General features: G+C 34.4%; 1 protein-coding gene across 1 annotated transcript in view; it reads left to right on the forward strand.

Annotated features, from left to right (window-relative positions):
- Positions 1 to 19,809, forward strand: part of USP53 (ubiquitin specific peptidase 53) — a 63,325-nt gene that overhangs the window by 28,245 nt on the left and 15,271 nt on the right. Inside the window, exons 4-14 of the mRNA XM_029235199.1 lie at positions 1,492 to 1,626; positions 3,667 to 3,780; positions 3,861 to 3,943; positions 6,197 to 6,302; positions 6,899 to 7,045; positions 7,840 to 7,989; positions 12,320 to 12,482; positions 12,978 to 13,130; positions 14,472 to 14,618; positions 15,570 to 16,308; positions 17,392 to 17,468. Of these exons, the coding sequence (XP_029091032.1) occupies positions 1,492 to 1,626; positions 3,667 to 3,780; positions 3,861 to 3,943; positions 6,197 to 6,302; positions 6,899 to 7,045; positions 7,840 to 7,989; positions 12,320 to 12,482; positions 12,978 to 13,130; positions 14,472 to 14,618; positions 15,570 to 16,308; positions 17,392 to 17,468 (2,014 nt within the window). The remainder of the gene's footprint in view (positions 1 to 1,491; positions 1,627 to 3,666; positions 3,781 to 3,860; positions 3,944 to 6,196; positions 6,303 to 6,898; positions 7,046 to 7,839; positions 7,990 to 12,319; positions 12,483 to 12,977; positions 13,131 to 14,471; positions 14,619 to 15,569; positions 16,309 to 17,391; positions 17,469 to 19,809) is intronic.

Raw genomic sequence — 19,809 nt, forward strand, 5'->3', positions numbered from 1 at the left:
TCCAGTTGTAAAAACTAGTTAGATTTTCTAGCTCGGGTCTTCCCATAGCCTTACACATCACCTGCCTCTTTCCCCTGCTTGCGTCCCCTGCCTCAAAACACCTGTGCGTGCGCGTGTGCGCACGCGCGTGCGCACACACACACACACACTGCACTGTCCTCCTTGCCGTTTCTCAGAGCTGGCTTTCATCTCTGAGTGTTTTCATTATTATTCTTTTTGTCTAGAATGATTTTCTTCCAGATGTTCCTGTGGCTAACACCCTTATTTCCTTTATGCCTCTCCTTAAATGTTATTTTTCCATCAGTGAGACCTTCCCTGACTACCCTTGGTAATAGGTAAGCTCCCTTCCTCTCTCCTACCCCCAGCATGCCTATCCCTATTACACTACTTTATCTTTCTCTCTTGTATTGTATTTCTTTGTTTTTCTCTATTGTACTTATTACATTCTGACATATAATTACTTATTTGCCCTCTCCTCATTACTACAACTAGAATGTATGCTCCATGAGGGCAGGGTCTTTGTTTTCTGGTGTAGAACAATGCCTCACATATACTAGACAATCAAAAAAATAGATGTTAAATGTGTAGGATTAATATCTTAAACATTACCTGGAAAAGTTGACTACCTAAATAAGAAATGACTTTTGAAAATATTTTTCATTTTTTATCATTTGTAATTGTAGCTAAAACTTTTGGTTCTGAATATCTAATATCACTTGGCATCTTTCTTTTTTAATTTCTTATTTGTAAATTAAATTTTCTTGTATCAGTGGAACAGATTCTTGAAATATTTCCTAGCCTACCATATGTTCATCTTAAATGCAATTTTTTTTTGAGATGACATACCCCTTGAGCTAATTAATATAGAACTTAATATGATCAATCCTTATTTGGTGGTTTATCACACAGCAAACTTTATTTTTTCCCTACTTTCACTCACCTAAGATGATTGTCATAAAACTGGAACTTATTAAAAAGTTTTTCTTGCTTAAATTCACTAAAGAAAATAGAAGACCAGATTAACACCTATAGTTTAATGTTCTTGAATGATGTTCCCACTGTTTCAAGTCTAGTGAGTTCCTACTGTTTTATTTGATTATAGATGTTTATTTTTGTATAACATAATTTTAATTCCTGCAGTACACTTTAAGATTTAAAGCAACTTATCTCAAAACTCTTTCTAAATAACTTAGATCATAGTCAGCTAGGGAACAATTTAAAAATGGGCCTCATCTCAATCAGAATCTCTGAGGATGGGATCTGAGAACTTTACATGTTTAATTCTTATGCACTAACATTTGATTTAGAGACTTGGGCAACCATTTCTACATATTACTCATAGAAATAATTAATTTTTTGTATGGAATTTTAAAGCAAAAGACTGTTAGTTTGAGTATAGAGTTTCGAGTTTCGCTGTTGAAATGAAATTGCTCAAGTGTTTTTTAGTTGTTGGTGTTAAACTTACTGGTTGATGTATTTGTTGATTCCCAGACGATATTTGCACAGTTTCAACACAGTCGAGAAAAAGCACTTCCTTCGGATAACATAAGGCATGCTCTTGCAGAAAGTTTCAAAGATGAGCAGCGATTTCAGCTTGGCCTTATGGATGATGCTGCAGAGTGCTTTGTAAGTATTTCTGATAATCCTTAAGTTAGAATGGCAGTTCGCATTCCTTAAATTATGCACCTTTTGTGACAAATGAAACATAAATTTATAGCAGTGGAAAAGTATCAGAACTGCTCAGTAGATCCCTGTCTTACCTACCCTTCAAAGCTCAGTTTAAGTCCACATGTGTTTTGTGTACTTTTGCTTTTGATTATTTGTGCTGCTCTAATTTTTCAGTTAGGCTACTAAAATACTTTAAAATTTAGTTATTGGAGCAAAAAGGCTTATTATGTGTAAATCATAGCACTTAAGTCGTTCTGTTCCACGGGATTTACATATGCAACACACTTTCCCAGTAACATTTCTCATTACATGCAATGATTCTCTTTGGAGAGCACAGGATCTTGATGGGCAGCTGTCAGGGGCAACAATTCTGATATACACCTTACTCCAGGTTGAGAATCACTCACTGAGGTTGATGTTCTGAGACTGTGTTACCACCATATTGATAAGTAGAGCATTCCTTTGATTAGGGATGTACCTTATATACCTTCTTAAATATGCATGTTGATGTTTAATCATTTCAATAAAATAGATGTCACCTATATTTAAGATAGCTATTTCTTCTCTTAGTTTTATATCTCTTCAGCAAATTCTGTAAATTCTTTCATCAGAAACCCTTTTAAGGTTTGCCTCGCCATGTTATTTCCCTGTCACCATTTCTGTTTAGCTCGGGCCTCTACTCTCAGCATTATTTAAGCCTCCTTACTAGTGTCCTTTTAACCTATATCCTAAGAGTCTTTTTTAACAGCCACCATATTAATATAATTTTTTTCAGATAAATGCTTGCACTTCATATATTTCTGTGATTCACATCTGACTCTCTTCTGACATTTAAGGCTCTTTAAATTCAAACTCCAGTTTATCTCTTTGCTTCCTTCCTGAATTTTCCCTTCTGGTGAGATAGTTTCAGTCCATTCCTCAAACATGTCTTTTAAATTCCTGTTTTATAGCCTTTGCTCAAGTTCCTGAAATATTCAAAACTTTCCTAATCTATTATTTGTTAAAGTTCAACATAAGTCACATCTACTAGATAATGCATCATCAAAGCATCCCAATCCGTTCTCCAAATTTTTGAAGAATTTATTACTCTTTATAGAATTCATTTGGCATTTGTGTTTTTTTTTAAATGAACATCTCGAATGCTTAGCACACTTGCCATGTTGACTAAAATATGACAAAAACAACACACACAGTCATGAAATATGCTTTTCATACTTCTCATGTTTATAATTGCTCCACTGCTTAAAATATAAATGGATATATTTTGTACAATACTGAACTTTATAGTCTTACTTTCACTTAAGTGAAGTATACTAATCCATGATATGATTATTCATGGGATATCTAGAAATCCAGGCTTGAATAATTGAATAGTTATAAATGTCCTGGGGCAGAGGAGGGGGAAGTTAACTAATTAAAATAATCCATTGGTTAAGTTTTGGTAAAAAGGATAATTTGTTAAAGAAATTAATACCCCTTATTGATCTATATTACAAATCCACACTTTCATAAGAAGTTTGCTGAAGAGCAGATTACTTGCATTCCGGTTGTTAGTGCAGGTATTATAAGCCTTTATCATTGATGTTTTGATTTAAGTTATATAGACTATCCAAATGATCCAAGTAGGATTTTTTTTAATTAATTGCTTTTTCTCAATGTGAGAATGCTGGGAACATAGGAAATCTTGTTTTCTAATATTAAATTCTAGATGTCAGCCACCATGAATTGATTTTTTAAATCTTTATTAAAATCATGTTACATTATAATGTCTTGCTAAAATTTTTTTAAAATCGAATGCTGCAAAAGGTGAATAATTGAGCAACATTTGAAGGCTCGGTTAAAGAGGGAAGCTGAAAAGCTGACAATGTATATGGCACTTCCAAGTTTGACACTTTGGAAAATACTTAGATTTTTCAATTTGTAAAGTTAAAAAGAGTTGTATTTTGAAGTGTCCTATGCAAGATTTGCAACTCATTTGTCTTTTAATTTTTTAATTAGGAAAATATATTGGAGAGGATTCATTTTCACATAGTGCCAAGCAGAGATGCAGACATGTGTACCTCTAAATCTTGTATCACTCACCAGAAGTTTGCTATGACTCTGTATGAACAGGTGAGATGGCTTAACTGTTTTATTAGAGACTATATTTATGTTTTATGATTGATAAATTAGACATATATTTTTACCTGCAGTGTGTGTGTCGTAGCTGTGGAGCATCATCAGATCCTCTACCCTTTACAGAATTTGTGCGGTACATTTCTACAACGGCCCTATGGTAAGAACCTACTAAAGCATACTTACCAAAGATGTTAGTCATGTATGTGATCACATTGAGCCTTTATTTTATGAAACTGTAGCGTATATGAATATCTACTCTCTGAGATTAACAAATGTGCTACCATCAGGGGTACTAAGTGATGTCTATCTCAGTTGTTTCTGACTTAACCAAATATAGATGTCACTCAGTGAAATGTACAGAATATTAGTCAAAATGTGTATTTATTTATATTTATAGCAAGTTTTTGAAACCGTGAAGGAGAGCTTAAAATGACAAGTTCAAGGGTAAATGGAATTGTACTTGATTTCTTCATTTTTGCTAAGGTGTTACCTTTGTAGTGGCCATGTCTCCTGTCGGCTCCACAATGTCCCTGCATAGTGATGGAAGCTAGGGTAAGCAGACAAGAAAGAAAAAAGTGAAAATAATCCTCTGTTAGGTTTATTGCATTTAAGGCCATAACATTCACCTGAAATAAAAATTTGCCATGCTTGTCTGTCCCCTCCCTCCTGAGCCATGAAACATCAGCTTAGGGATCCAAAAATGATCTCTAGACTTTACATAGTAAGAGTTGTTTGAACACGGCAACAGGTATTTGAGAGTGTAAATATTTGATGTATGATAAACATTGAATGAGATCATAAATGTTTGCAGATACTTTAGTACAAAAGACAAAACATGGGTCAATAATTATTAATCAGAATGCATCAGTACAGCAGTTAGTTGCTAAATGCTACCAATATTTTTATCATTGCACAAAGTGAATATTAGGTGCTCATCCATTTCATTGTATTATTAAACTTCCTTGATTTATTTTGGATATAGCACATTATTTCTTAAAGATCATGGAGTATAGCAAGTTGGTAATTTGGATATATACAGAGTTGGGAAACATCGATTTAGAGGAACATTCTTTAAACTTCAGTCATTTGTAGTCAGTTTCATTCACTTTGTTTGAAGAGTAGGGTGGTGTTTGAATCACGATAGACCACAAATTAAAAGCTGTAAAACTTTAAGTCTACTTTGAAACTCTTGTGTAAAATGACAGTGCTCTGAGACAGTATCAGGTAATAAGAATTAGAGTTCCATCAGTCTCTCTCTGGTCCATGCCATGAATTGCTAAAGCCCAGAATTTGAATTCTAATTATAATCTCTCTCTTTTTATCGGCGATAAGTATTGAATGCCAGTTGTTCAATGCTTACTATGTTCCAGGCTTTACATAAATTGTTGCTTTTAATCTTAACAAAAACTTTTGTTGATCAAGAAATAGGCTTAATATGATTAACCTGGTAAATGGATGAACTAAGATTGAAATCCAGGTCTGGGTTCATTTCAAATTCAAAATGTATCTGGTTAACCACTACTCTGATGCTGTCAATTTTGTAAAAAACCATTATGTGCATTTTGAATGAGACTGTCAGATTTAGTGCTTTCTAGTCTACTTGTGAAGTGCTTTAGAAGAATTTGTACTTTTAGTTGTTATTGAATATTGTATATTACTTACCATTGAACTGTAAAATATATCCAGCTCTAGGACAGTTAAAATTACTATTAAGTAAAACCAGAGCACCACGAATGGAAACTAGTAGGCGTATTGAGCTTACATTATATATCTTTTTGGAAATGTTTAAATAGTTGTTTAAAGATACTTAATACCTTGATATGTAAAAATTTGACTCTAGGAGAAGTTGGATACAAAATGGCACTGATACCCTGCCTAGACTCTAATGAAATGGTTAGTAGTCATAATAGGAACAAAAGGCACAAGCCTCATTTAAGTAGCTTTGGTTGTGACTTCTGCATTAATCAGCAAAAGGCCCTTCTCTTAGCTGAAAATAACTTTGTTTATGGGAACTTTAGGCCAGAGAGGGAGCCTTTCCTAAAGTTTCTTGTTCTTGTTAGGCAAAAGTTTAAACTCAAGTCCCTGTTTGTTAAGTAATAACGTAAAAGAAACTGTTAACTTAGAATTACCTTCAGATGGAACATCTTTCCTCATTCATCTAATTCCAAACAATGGTATGATTTCATGTTATTTTATTCTGTTCTTGACCTTTTTTCATCATAACCTGCCAAATATCATAATTTTTCATTTCATGGAAATTTACTTCATGGTTAATTTTTCAAACAAAATTGTGTTTTAAGACAGAAAAAATGATCATACCTATATTGATAACTTAGTATTTTTGATGCAAATTTACTGGATATTTTTTAAGTTCATAGGCCAGATTTGGGACTGCTTCTTTCTTTTGTAGCAATGAAGTTGAAAGAATGATGGAAAGGCATGAACGCTCTAAGCCTGAAATGTTTGCAGAATTGCTGCAAGCAGCAAATACAACTGATGACTATAGGAAATGTCCTGTAAGTAGAATTTGGAGAACATTAGTGTGCTTCTGTATTTGTAAATTTGAAAACAGACATTCAGAAATTACCATGCGAATATTAATTATATCTGGAATTAATTTGGAGAATTTATTTTTTCAGTGTTTTCTTAGGTAACTCTTTATACCATATGAGCTCTTATTTCTTTAAAAACTTGTAACACTGTGAAGGATTTAAGGTAGCATATGTTGATTAAGTTCTGAAGTCTATCATTTGACTAAAGAGAATTTCTTTTTTGTTTTTCTTTAAATAAACATTACAGATGGTATTATTCTTCCCTCATGTAACATTATTAATGGCTTCAAGGGCTTTATATCTGCTATTTTTTTAGGTTGAATTCTTGTTTTAACAGATTTACAAAAATACCAAAGAAAAGTACTTTGATTTAAAATAAACTTTATGTTTAATCAATAATTAAGACAAATACTTTGCTAGAAGTCTATTTTAATATGCTGAAGAGATAAATTTCTGATACATGTTAAGAATGTTGTTGCATAATACAAACTGTATAAGGCATTACCTGTGGTATATCTGTTTTGATAATTTCAAAAGTTGTCTTTTGTGTTTTTCTTTAGAGTAACTGTGGCCAAAAAATAAAAATTCGGCGTGTTTTAATGAATTGCCCAGAGATTGTTACAATTGGTTTAGTCTGGGACTCTGAGCATTCTGACTTGACCGAGGATGTTGTTCGGAATCTCGCGACACATCTTTATCTTCCCGGGGTATATCAACTCTTTTCATTCTCTTCCTTTTTATTTTTAAATTCCTCTAAAACATCTTCATATATTATAAGGCACTTTGTTTTTCAGAACTAAATTTTCTTTCTAAAGGAAATAATTTGCAGATGTAACTCTGATAAAGTTAATCAAATCAGGCTAACTGGAATGCCTTTCTTGCTTAGACTAGGAATGTCTTTCAGTTACAAACTAAACCATCATGTGCTCTATCCCTGTATCATATAGAGTCATGATGATGTGATACTGTATGCGTGTGTGTATGTGTGTGTTTGATAATGATTATAAATATAAATATTAAGCTAGAAAAATTTAAGATTTAAAATTCATCTACAGCTCTTATCTCTTAATATGCTTTTTACCATCTTAATATATTTTGAATTGGTTTATATTACAATTAAACTTATAAATAGTTATCTTGAGGTAGTATGTTTAATGTATGTTAAAATATGTGATTCAATCATGAATTATCAGGAAATGTGTAATTTACCTCACATTTTGAGTTTATGTATGTAAAGTGTCAATTCTGTGTTAGAGATACTGTGCTACTAAACTAAGTTGTAGTAAATACATTTTATTGGACTTAATGTTTCTTGTGGACTAATTGAAAGTAGTAATTCTGTTAACAGGGCAATGTGGTGTCTTTAGTACTAATATAATATCAGTTTGGGGCAGTATGCATGAGAAATATTTTTCATAGAGAATCAAATGCATGACTCATCAAATAATTGTTCCTCATTTTAAAAAAGATACAGTATTAAATATACATTATTTTTAAACAGCTTTTTTATAGGGTTACTGATGAAAATGCCAAAAATAGTGAACTTCACCTTGTTGGCATGATTTGCTACACTAGCCGACATTATTGTGCCTTTGCTTTTCATACCAAGAGTTCCAAATGGGTATTTTTTGATGATGCAAATGTGAAAGAGGTAAGTGACGCTTTACTAACTGGAATATTTATTGTGATTTTTACTTTTTAGGAATAAATGATATAATAATGAAATAATTATATAAAATAATTATTATATGTAAGTATTTATATAAAATAGAAATAAGTGAATTTAATTATAATAGCATCATTTAAAGCCCTCCAGTATTAAAAATTAGAAAACCAAACAGATGAAGCAACTACTTTAGACACCGGACGACAGGCAGTTAAACAGAAAAAAGGGAAACCAACAAGATGAACCCTACAATGATCCCTGCCTACTGCCTAGAGGTAGTTTCTGGATTGCAGTGCAGCGAGGGAGAACCCAAACAAAGCCTAGTAGTCTCACTGAGTTGAGGAAACCGAAATTAGAGTTCAAGGAGGCCAAGGTGGCTAAAATTTGCTGGACAGATTACCAGAAAGAAAGCTGCACAGAGGGAAAGTCCTGGAGATTGGCAGAGGGATCCCCTTTAATCTTTGGCTGAATAGTGATCCACCATGTGTAGGGTAAATGAGCACAAGGTGGCAGAAGGGACCACTGGAAAATAATTCCCTAAACTCATGTGGGGCTAGAATAGTTTGCATCCGTACTAGCAAGAGTGGGTACACAGGACATCAAGTTGAATCCTCAGAAAAATATCACCTTAGTGGTGGGGCTAAATTATTCCTAGACTGAAGATTGCTCTGGACCTGACATAAAAAGCTTAAAATGATGCCTTCAAAGGACCAAGATGATACCATATGACATAACACATAACTACAAGTCAACAATTTAAAAGGAAAACAAAATAGTTCAATAGCCAAAAATGTAAAATTCAGTGAAATTTCAATATGCCATTTCAAAGTAGCATTCACTAAAAAATGACCAAATATACAAAAAAGTAGGAAGACATGACCCATGCCCTGAAGGAATATCAGTAACAACAGACCTTCTCTGCCATTTCATTTCTTCAAATCACATGAAATGGGGTGAGCAGGCAGAGTAGGGAAATGGAGCACACCTTCTTTTCTCTCAGAAACTTCATCAGCACCTCAAAAATGAGGGTTCATACTAATAACTGATCTCGGAGGTCAGTTCCAGGCCAGATCTGATATTAAATTGCCTTAGGAAAAAAAAAGACCAAAAGTGACAGAAGTAGACACATCAGATAAGAAGGTTAAAACTGCTGTTTGGCTATAGAGAGATTTATTAGATAACAGTCAGTAAACATGGACCATAAAACTAGCTGATAAATTGGACTTTGTCAAAACTTTTGCTCTTCAGTAAGGTACTGTTAGGAGAATGAAAAGACAAACCATAGACTGGGAGAAAATATTTGTCAAGCATATATCTAATAAAGGCTATATTCAGAATATATAAAGAACTCTTTTTTTAAATTTATGTATTTAATTTAGTTATTTTTGGCTGTGTTGGGTCTTCGTTACTGTGCGCGGGCTTTCTCTAGTTGCGGCGAGTAGGGGCCACTCCTCGTTGTGGTGCGCAGGTTTCTCATTGCGGTGGCTTCTCTTGTTGCAGAGCATGGGCTCTAGGCACACGGGATTCATTAGTTGTGGCACGTGGGCTCAGTAGTTGTGGCTCACGGGCTCTAAAGCGCAGGCTCAGTATTTGTGGCGCATGGGCTTAGTTGCTCCACGGCATGTGGGATCTTCCCGGACCTGGGCTCGAACCCGTGTCCTCTGCGTTGGCAGGTGGATTCCCAACCACTGCACCACCAGGGAAGCCCAAGAACTCTTAAACTCAATAATAAAAAGACAAATCAATTAAAAAGTGGGCAAAAGATTTGGACAGTACACCAAAGAAGATACATGAATGGCCCTTGAAATGATATTCAGTACATCATTAGGCACAAAGGAAGTACAAATTTGATTCACAATGAGATTGCATTACTCACCTATTAGAATGCCTAAAATTAAAAAGACTGACCATACCAAGAGCTGACAAGGACTCTTGTGAGGCTGATGGAAACGCAAAACTGAACAATCACTTTAGAAAACAGTTTTTCAGTTTCTTATAAATTTAAACATATATTTATCATACAACCTAGCAATTCCACTCCTGTGAAAGCATGTATCCATATATAATTTGTACTTCAATATTCATAGCAGTTTTACTCATAGTAACCAAAACTGGAAACAACTCAAATGTCTATCATCAGGTGAATATAAAGAAGTTGTACAACCATACAATGGAATATAATAATCAGCAATAAAAAGGAATGAACTAGTGATACATGCAACAATGTAGAAAAATCTCAAAAGCATTGCGCTGAATGAAAGAAGTGAGACACAAACAGCTAGATAATATGATTCCGCTTATGTGAAATTCTAGAAAAGGAAAAAACAAAGTGACAGAGTAGACCATTGGTTGCCAGGCATTGCAAAGGGGTACAGGGAAAGTTTTGGAAGTGAGGATTACATGATTGTAGACATTTAGCAGAACTCACTGACTTGTACAGTGTAATTGGATGGTTTTATTTTATTAAATTCGATAAAGCCAGTGAAAAAATTTGGAAATTCATATTCTGAAGTCCACACTTTGCTTGAATTACTTAGTACTTTGATATGGCAGTTTATTAAGAAGTTCCATCTTGAGTCAGTATGCAGCAACATTTTGGCACTCCAATTTTGCATCCTCATAGTTTAAATTGTCAAAATTTGAAGGAAGAACTGGGTAGTCACTATCTGAGTTTCAGGTTTCTTTTGTTTTCAAACTACTCTAGTTCTTCAGGTATCTCAGAATCCCAGGTAAAGAGGGTAAACAGCTAAAAATGTGTAATTTGGGGCTTCCCTGGTGGCGCAGTGGTTGGGAGTCTGCCTGCCGATGCAGGGGACGCGGGTTTGTGCCCCGGTCCAGGAGGATCCCATGTGCCGCGGAGGGGCTGGGCCCGTGGGCCGTGGCCGCTGGGCCTGCGCGTCCGGAGCCTGTGCTCCGCAGCGGGAGGGGCCGCAGCGGTGAGAGGCCCATGTACCGGAAAAAAAAAAAGTAAAAATGTGTAATTTGAACAAACTCCTCAAATTTTTTTAAAGACCCCTTCTCTAATAAAAAGAGAATATTCTAGAATGCTTTGTTTTTTGTTTCATTGGTTTTGTTTTGTTTTTAAATGAACTTTATAGAGGTATAATTTACAAACATTAAAATGTACCCATTCTAAGTGTATAGTTTGGATTTTGACAACTGTATACATGCCTGTTTAACTTCCACAATCATTGTATAGAACATTTTCATCACTCCAGAAAATCCTGTCACGTCCCTTTACTGTCCTCAACCCTGGGTCCCAGGAAATCATTGATCTCATTCTACAGTTTATGTGAATGGTCTCTTACAATAGACATTCTCTGTGTTTGGCTTCCTTTGCTAGGCATAATATCTTTTTTTTTTTAAATTTCAAGATACTTTATTTATTTATTTTAAAACAGGTCACAACACTAAGCTTCTGGCCCATTCTGCCAATGCACAAGCTACAAATGCTTGCTCAGCAGTTGAGGGGCACACTTTAGTAGCGTGTTTGAAAAGTGAATAAAAATCCATGTAAAACAAATGTTCAAATAGTTTCCATAGGAACACGGTTAAGTGTGACCACATCACCTAGTCTTACACATCGTTGCATCTTTGCCAACCCTATTTACATAGACATCTCAAAACTGGCAGAAATTAAGTTAAATGGTCCCCCCCAAACCCTTAAATCAAGCTAAACTCGCAGTTAACAGCTACAAGAATGGTATCTACACATTAATATGAGCTGAAGCACAGGCTTCTGGATGCTGTTTCATTCCACTCTCCCAAGCACAGGACACAGGCAGAGTGCCAACATCCTGCTCCTCTACTCTGAGTGGGAAGTCGTGGTTCTGGATTTGCTGCATCAGTTGCCATGTTGGCCCTGACGTCACATAGTAGATGGTCAGTCTCTGGAATCCATTGAAAGTAGAAGCAGCAGCGACTGCCATCCAGTCATCATACGGCCATCCAGTTGTTCCAGCACCATTTGTTGAATAGACTCTTATATTTCCCCATTAAATTGCTTGAAGTCTTTGTCAAAAGTCAGTCAACATGTATGAACAAAGCCTTTAAAATTTTGATAATCTAGATCTTGATATAGAAAGTGTACAATCTTGCCCATCAGTTTTTTAATGATAATGTTTATATGATTTTTATCTAGACTAGTTACTAAATAAAATAAAATTAATCATATAGTATGATGAACAGTTGAGCTGCTAGTGTCTGAGTATCTTTAAAATTTTTTAATATACAAAGTAATTTAGTCTCTGCCTTTTCATGTAACACATTGATTACAAGGTTTTGTTTTGTTTCTATTCATTTGTAATTTTTTAAGGTTGGAACTAGATGGAAAGATGTGGTCTCCAAGTGTATCCGATGCCACTTCCAACCACTGCTTTTGTTTTACGCAAACCCAGATGGCACAGCAGTTTCCACTGAAGATGCGCTCAAGCAGGTCATCCACTGGTCACATCATAAATCTGTTGCAGAAAATATAGGTAATTGTTTAAAAGTTCTTTTTAGTGTTTTTCTTTTATCACAATCACACTAGGAATACTAATGTACTGAATATGAAATGAATGTTGAGGATAATTTCAAAATTTAGTTTCAGTAAAGTGGAGTTCAGGAAAATTCTAATACTTAGAGTTAGTCTTTATAAAGAAACCTTTCCTCCTCTGTGGCCTCAGAAGCACCTTCAGCAGCCACCCACGACTATGGTCACACAAACACAGGAGGGGATACTTGGCTGGTAGCTCTTACTAGCAGTAAATATTGAGATTTAAAGTGAGTTAGTACACTGGAAAAGTCCAGAGCAGCGAGGCCATTTTTGAATGCCTTACAAAGCATGTAGAAGTCCTTAAAAGATGTCAGTCCTCTAAGTTTTTAAGTAATTTTCTCTATATTATTAAAAATGTCTGAAAAGATGATTCAAATATCTCTTCTGCTGGTGGAGAGGAGGAAGGGGATTATACAGTTTTGTTGGTCTTTTTAAGGATGTGAAAAGTCCTCAATTCATAAGTCGGAGAATTCAAAAGAAAATGGATTTGGTGATCAGACAAAACAGAGAGAAAATCAAAAATTTCAAGCAGATAGTATTTCATCATTTAATCGGAGCCACATTCAAACAAGTGGCAGTGGAGGAACAGGTATGTATTTAAATTGTCATTTTTACATTGTCCTTGAATAGTTAAGCTTCCCCCTCTCTTCATAGTTAAGCTTCCCTCTTTCTTCACTTACTGAATCTGTAATTCTTGGTAAGGACCAAGAGGAGAGTCCTTAACTAGCTTTCCTTGGCCATGAAGAGAAAATAAAAAGTAGAAACAAAATTTTGTATTTTGACTTAAGCATTTCTCCGAGACCTATAGTTTTATTTGAACAGTTTGACGTGACTAGTGTTTGAGTTTCTCCATGCACTCAAGGCTGTACGTGATAGGGTGGAGGCAACCTGGACTGTCACCAGAGAAAGCTATGATATGGCCTTTCCTTCAAGGAGTTAATTGTTAACTTGTAGAGGAAAAACATTTAGTTAATAGTTTGGCTCATATGCCAAAATTAAATGTAGTATTAGTGAATGCAACAATAGTTTGAAGTTACTATAGTTGTAGTTTATTTTTAACCTCATTTTTATTCAACTGTCTCTTGTTATTATCATTCCACAACTTTAATTTTCACAATCCAAGATCTGTGATTAGGGTCCAACATGAAACAATCATAGCATGATGTCAGTTATGGTTTAGAAATATGCAGAACTCTAAGTGGGTGGATGTTGAGGATGATTTTGTAAGGAACTTTTAAATATATTAATGAAATAATGTCTAACCCTAAAAGTAACCCATTTAATCAAGGGTGATAAGATTCAGAATTAACAATTACCATTTACGATAAATGCTTTTAAAAGTTCTTAATGGAACTTTTTCCATTTTATGTATTATTGATACTCTTATATTAAGCCATTATCTATTTTTCAAAGATACCTACTTTTACTAGAAACTGTATGTGTTTAAGAACACAAACATTGGAGCCAGGCAATTTGTGTTAATAATCCTGGTTCTACACGTACAAGCTATGTGAACTTGGGCGAGTTCTTAACTTCTCTATGCCTCTGTTTCCGAATCCAAAATGAAGATAGTAATTGTACCCACCTCAGAGAAGTATTGATAAATGAGTTTAGACACTTAGAATAGCGCCTGACACATACTAACCACTCAGTTACCTTTAGCTCTCATTATTTCAAGAAAAGTTCTCTTGTTTTCCTTTACATTCGCTGTAGAGCTATACATGAAGTTTTAAAACACAGCTTGCATCTCTAGTGTCAGCATAAATCACATTGAGTTTTTAGTTAAGCATAAAAATGATTTCGTTGTATAGTTTAATCTGTATTTTGTTAATATATAGCATCTTAAATTTTAATATAGTTCAATTTGTACTTTTATTGAGCAATTTGAAAAATGATCTGTATCATTATTAAAGAATGGTTTCTTTTACAGTTAAGTCAAGTCACAATGATCAAAGGGAAAAAATAAAAGACATTTCCAGAGAATGTGCTCTAAAAGCCATTGAACAGAAAAACTTACTTTCCTCACAAAGGAAAGATTTGGAAAGGGGACAAAGAAAAGATTTGGGCAGACATAGAGGTAACTTAAGAACTTACAGCATTCATTGGAAAAGGGGCAGCTAAAATCTTATTTTAAAGCTAAGTTTTATAATTTAATACGATTTAATATAATTTCTTTATATATTATATATATTTATTTAGATATTATGTATCTTAGTATGATTTCTTTAATATACCTATTAAACCTATAAATGTAAAGTTTTCCTAGTTCTTATTCAATTCTAGCCTGGAATACTTGTGTTTTTTATGTTTCAACTTTACTTTTAACTATAAATTCAATTCACCCGTATGGTACATTCAAATAATAAGGAAGGTTATAAAGTTAAGTGAAAAGAACTTCTTTTCCTGCAACCCTTGACCTTCACTCTGTTCCACTGTTAATAGTTTCCAGTTCATTATGAGCACGTCTTACTTTTTATGGTTTTATGCTCTTTTCTTTATGAACATAGTATAATTTAACTGATATTGCTAGACTTTAGAACTTGATTTAAGATTCTTGCTGCAGTGAAATCCTTTCACAGGTACTTTTTGCATACAGCCATTAGCATAAAATTCTTTCAGAATAATTGCTGGGTTTAGGGTATGTTTATTTATTTTCAACTTTGGTAGGTGTGGCTCAGTTGTCCTCCGAAAATACTTGACAGTCTGCACTCCCACCAACAGTGATTAGATGTCTGTTTCCAGCAGCAATTGGTTTAATAAATTTTAAATCTTTACCAATATAATAGGTGGGAAATATTTTTATTTTTATGGTTTTTATTAATTATGAATGAGATAGAATAGTTTTTTAAAATTGCTGTAATTATCTTATGATCTACTTTAGAGATCATTTTTTAAAATCATTATATAACCATTTATGTTATGATTTACTTATTACTGTTTAACATTTCTTCTCAAACAAGGTATTTGGCTTGTGACTAAAAAGTGGCTCTGAAGAGTAGCTCATTTGTATTTTTATTTATTTTTAAAGATTTGGTTAATGAAGACCTTCCACATTTCAAGTCTGGATCACCTCCTGCCCCAAATGGCTTTAGACAATATGGGAATCCACATCTATTTCATAGTCAAGGAAAAGGACCGTGTAAGCATGACCGAATTGCCCATCAGAGTCGAGCTTCTGCACAAACATTAAGTTCAAGTAAATCCCAGATTCTTGCTTCAGGAGAGAAAATAACTGGCAAATTTAAGAGTGACAGTGGTACTGGATATGATACAGACAGTAGCCAAGATTCTAGGGATAAAGGAAGCAGCTGTAATGGCAGCACTAAAAGCCGAAATCGAGGTTGGAAACCTATGAGAGAAACGTTAAATGTCGATAGTATTTTTAATGAAAGTGAAAAAAGGCAGCATAGTCCAAGACATAAATCAAATATTAGTAACAAATCTAAATGTAGCAAAGATCAGAGTTTTAACAGTTGTCCAAAAGAGAATCCAAAGCAAAAATGTTTAATGACTATATATGAAGATGAAATGAAGCAGGAAACAGGAAGCAGGAGTTCCCTTGAATTTAATGGAAAAGGAGCAGAGAAAAATAAAGCCCTCAAAGAAACTAAAGTTCATGGTGACAATTGGCAGATGCAAAGGACAGAGTCTGGATATGAAAGCAGTGATCATATCAGTAATGGCTCTGCTAATTTGGAGTCACCTGTTATCGATGGAAATGGTACAGTGATGGATATCAGTGGTGTTAAAGAAACCGCATCCTTCAGGTAATACACAAGTTATGTGAATGATTTCCCCCCACCATTCTCTGTTTTTAGTTATTTGAAGTAACTTTCAAAGGTTGGGGTCAGTTAAATGAAAAGGAAAGAGCTTGAGCTCAGAGTATCCTGGGATATTGCAGGTTATTTGATATATCAAGTTTCTATTTTTAATAGTTATTTCTTGATTCCAAAAATAACAACTGTTTATTTTGGGGAAATTTAGAAAGTAAAATACATTATCATTGTTGCCACTAAAAACTATTGATGTATATGTACTACAGGTTTTAAACCATAGATTTAAATTGGTGTATCTCAGTCATTAAGCTAATTGTTTAATTCTTCAACCTAGTTAATGTTCATTATCCCATTTCTAACATCTGTAACTCAGAGCTGGGGTTATTTTCTTCTGTCACAACCCAGTTCCATGAAAGAGATATTTTTCCTTTAGCAAGTATTAAAGAATACAGCCAAATAACTAAGTTTGTGTTCAATTAATTCTTAATTAATTCTGAAATCATCTATTATATTACTGTTAGCAGTCTATTTGCAGTTCTTTGTGTAACCTCTAAAACATGTCCACCACTTAGGTCAATTTAGCCACTATTTCTGCTCTTAATCAATCTAAAGCATCTTAATTTGATGTTAGCTGGTGTTTTATTACATTCATTATTGAAAAGCCAGATTTGCAAAAAGTGACGGCTCATGTTTTACCAAAATAATCACTGTAATAAAGACTTGGGAAGTTTTTTTACTTTGTAGGGTAATTTCATAATGCTTCTTCGAAAGGGGTAGCCTAGGGTATTAGAAAGATCAGAACTTCGTAATCAGATAGGCTTGGATTTTAATTATTGGGCAAATTAACTTGACTTTCACAGCCTTAATCTCCTATTGAAAAATGAGGATAATAACTCCTTTTAAGTATTTTAAGTTGTGAGATGTAAATTAATAATGTACATTAATCCCCTAGAACAGCACATGGTATATAATAATTGTTTAGCAAATGTTATTTCCTTTCTTTTTCTTGGGGTAAACTAAATAATAATCCATTATAGCTGATGTGTTTGGTGTGTGTTTTATTCTATTCTCTAGCAACCAGATTAAGACAAGCAATCTAAACATAGATCGTATGAACTATACCTCCCAACAGAGCAAAAACTACTTGGAAGGTAAAAATTTTATTTAAATATATTATCATAGTAGCAGTAAAGAATAAATCATGGTATTACGAGTAAAGAAGCTAAGGACAGTCCTGTTACTGATAAGTTTATGAGTAATGAGGATGGAAACTAGGAGAGTTTATGCTTGAAGTCTTAAAAGATGGGAATAGCTACTTCAGGGAATAGGAAAAAGGGAAAGTGTGTCAGTCAGGCTAGGCTAGGTTCTGGGCTGTGCAGTGGTAACAACTTGAAAATCTCCGTGTCTTAGTACAAGACTGTTTCTTGCTCACAGCACGTGTCCTGTGAATGTCAGCATGAAGTCTCTTCCTAGTAATCACTCAGGGCCTGAGGCTAATGGGACTCTACCAGTACTTCTTTGATCATTGCAGTACCGGGGGGAGAGGAGATTGAAGGGGACACAACATAGTGAATCACATGTAAGCTCTTAAAACTTTCAACCCAGAAGTGATAAATGTGCTTCCACTCACATCTGACTGGCCAAGGCAAGTCTTAACAGCCAGGCCTGATTTCAAAGAGGGTGGAAAAGGGTAATTTGCTGGTGCACTGCAGTATGTATGAACAGTCCTAATGTCTACCACAGGCGTTAAGGACAGATAGAAAAATTGATAAACAGCCTGCTAGAAAAGTTCACTTTGGAAACAGTAAATATGTAATGGTGTGACATTATTATAGGTGATTTGTTAGCAACACACAGAGGCCCAGAAGCAAAGAAAATTAGATGTTTGTATACAGAATTCGGCATTGTTACTGAGAGGTTATACCTAAAGGATCTGGGGAACAGGGATCAAGGAAAATGATGAGCAAGGGGATTATTGAGGTTGGAATCAAAGTCATTGTCTTCAAATTTTAGAATTCAGAGGATTAGAAGGGCTATAATTTTTCACGATAAAAAATAGCCATGAAGAACACATTTTAAAGTTTGTTTTTAGTCTTTATCATCCTTAAGGCTTTTGTGGAGATTATTTTTCAGGTTGCAGATATTGAATATGATTAAATGTTTAATTATTTTGTTTTCATCAAATGGCATAATATCAGAAGGAAACACTTATATTAAGGAAATAACCTTCCTTTCACATATAAAATGTCTCGCCTGTTTAAAAAATCTGATAAAAGTCTGGTAACCAAGTATTACGGGAAACAGTAAAAGGCTGGCCAGAAATCAACATCAGAAGTCAGTAAAAACTGAACAATAACTGCAAGTTCAGTGCTTTTTATAAAATGATGCTTGCTTCCTGATATTAATAAAAACACAAGGTCATAGAAATTTCGATGGTTAGGAGTGCATTGCTATAATAGCTTTGTTCTGGGTTTCCCCACTTAATATGAAATAGTATGTATGTAGCCAATTAAAACTAATTTTTTTTATTGTGGTAAAATATACGCCACAGAATTTGTCATTCTAACCATAGTTACCATTGTCTGATATTAAGTACATGTGCATTGTTTTGCCACCATCACTACCATCTATCTCCATAATTCTTTCATCTTCTCAAATTGAAACTGTACCCATTAAACAACTCCCCGTTCCCCCCTCCCCTGGCCCCTGCAACCTCCATTCTACTTTCTGTCTCTTTGAATTTGACTACTCTGGGTACCTCATATAAGTGGACTCATGCAGGGTTTGTCTTTTTGTGACTGGCTTATTTCACTTAGCACAGCGTCTTCAGAGTTCATCCATGTATCAGAATTTCATTCCTTTTAAGGCTGAATAATATTGCATTATATGATGTAACACATTTTGTTTATCCATTCATCTGTTGATGGACATTTGGGTTGTTTCTACCTTTTGGCTATTGTATATAATGCCCCTATGTATATTAGTGTACAAATATCTGAAATCCCTGCTTTCAGTTCTTTTGAGTATATACCCAGAAGCACAATTGCTGGATCCTGTGGCAATTCTCTGTTTAGTTTTTTGAGGAACCACCATTCTGTTTTCCACAGCAGCTGCACTATTTTACATTCCCACCAGCAATGCAGAGGTTCCAAGTTCTTCATATCCTCACCAATACTTGTTATTTTCTGGGGGTTTTTTTGGAGAATTGCCATCCTAATGGGTGTGAAGTGGTATCTTGTTATGGTTTTATGTACCCCACGTTTTATTTAACTACATAAATTGCATTACATTAAAATTATTTCTTGTTTAATAAACTTCAAAGCCTACCATAGTTCTTTAAGCTAGTGTTTGCTTAGGGAAACTTTATTAATGTTCATGCCTTGTGGTACCTGTATGTGTATTTCCCTCCCCTAGTCTTTGAGAACATGTTAAAGTGGGTATAGGAATTTTTTTTGCAAGCTAAAAACTGACCCTGTGTGGATTTTTTCCTTT

The sequence above is a fragment of the Monodon monoceros genome, unplaced genomic scaffold (genome assembly GCF_005190385.1).
Source record: "Monodon monoceros isolate NGI ecotype Baffin Bay Population unplaced genomic scaffold, NGI_Narwhal_1 Super_Scaffold_20, whole genome shotgun sequence".
In the NCBI taxonomy this organism is placed as follows: Eukaryota; Metazoa; Chordata; class Mammalia; order Artiodactyla; family Monodontidae; genus Monodon; species Monodon monoceros.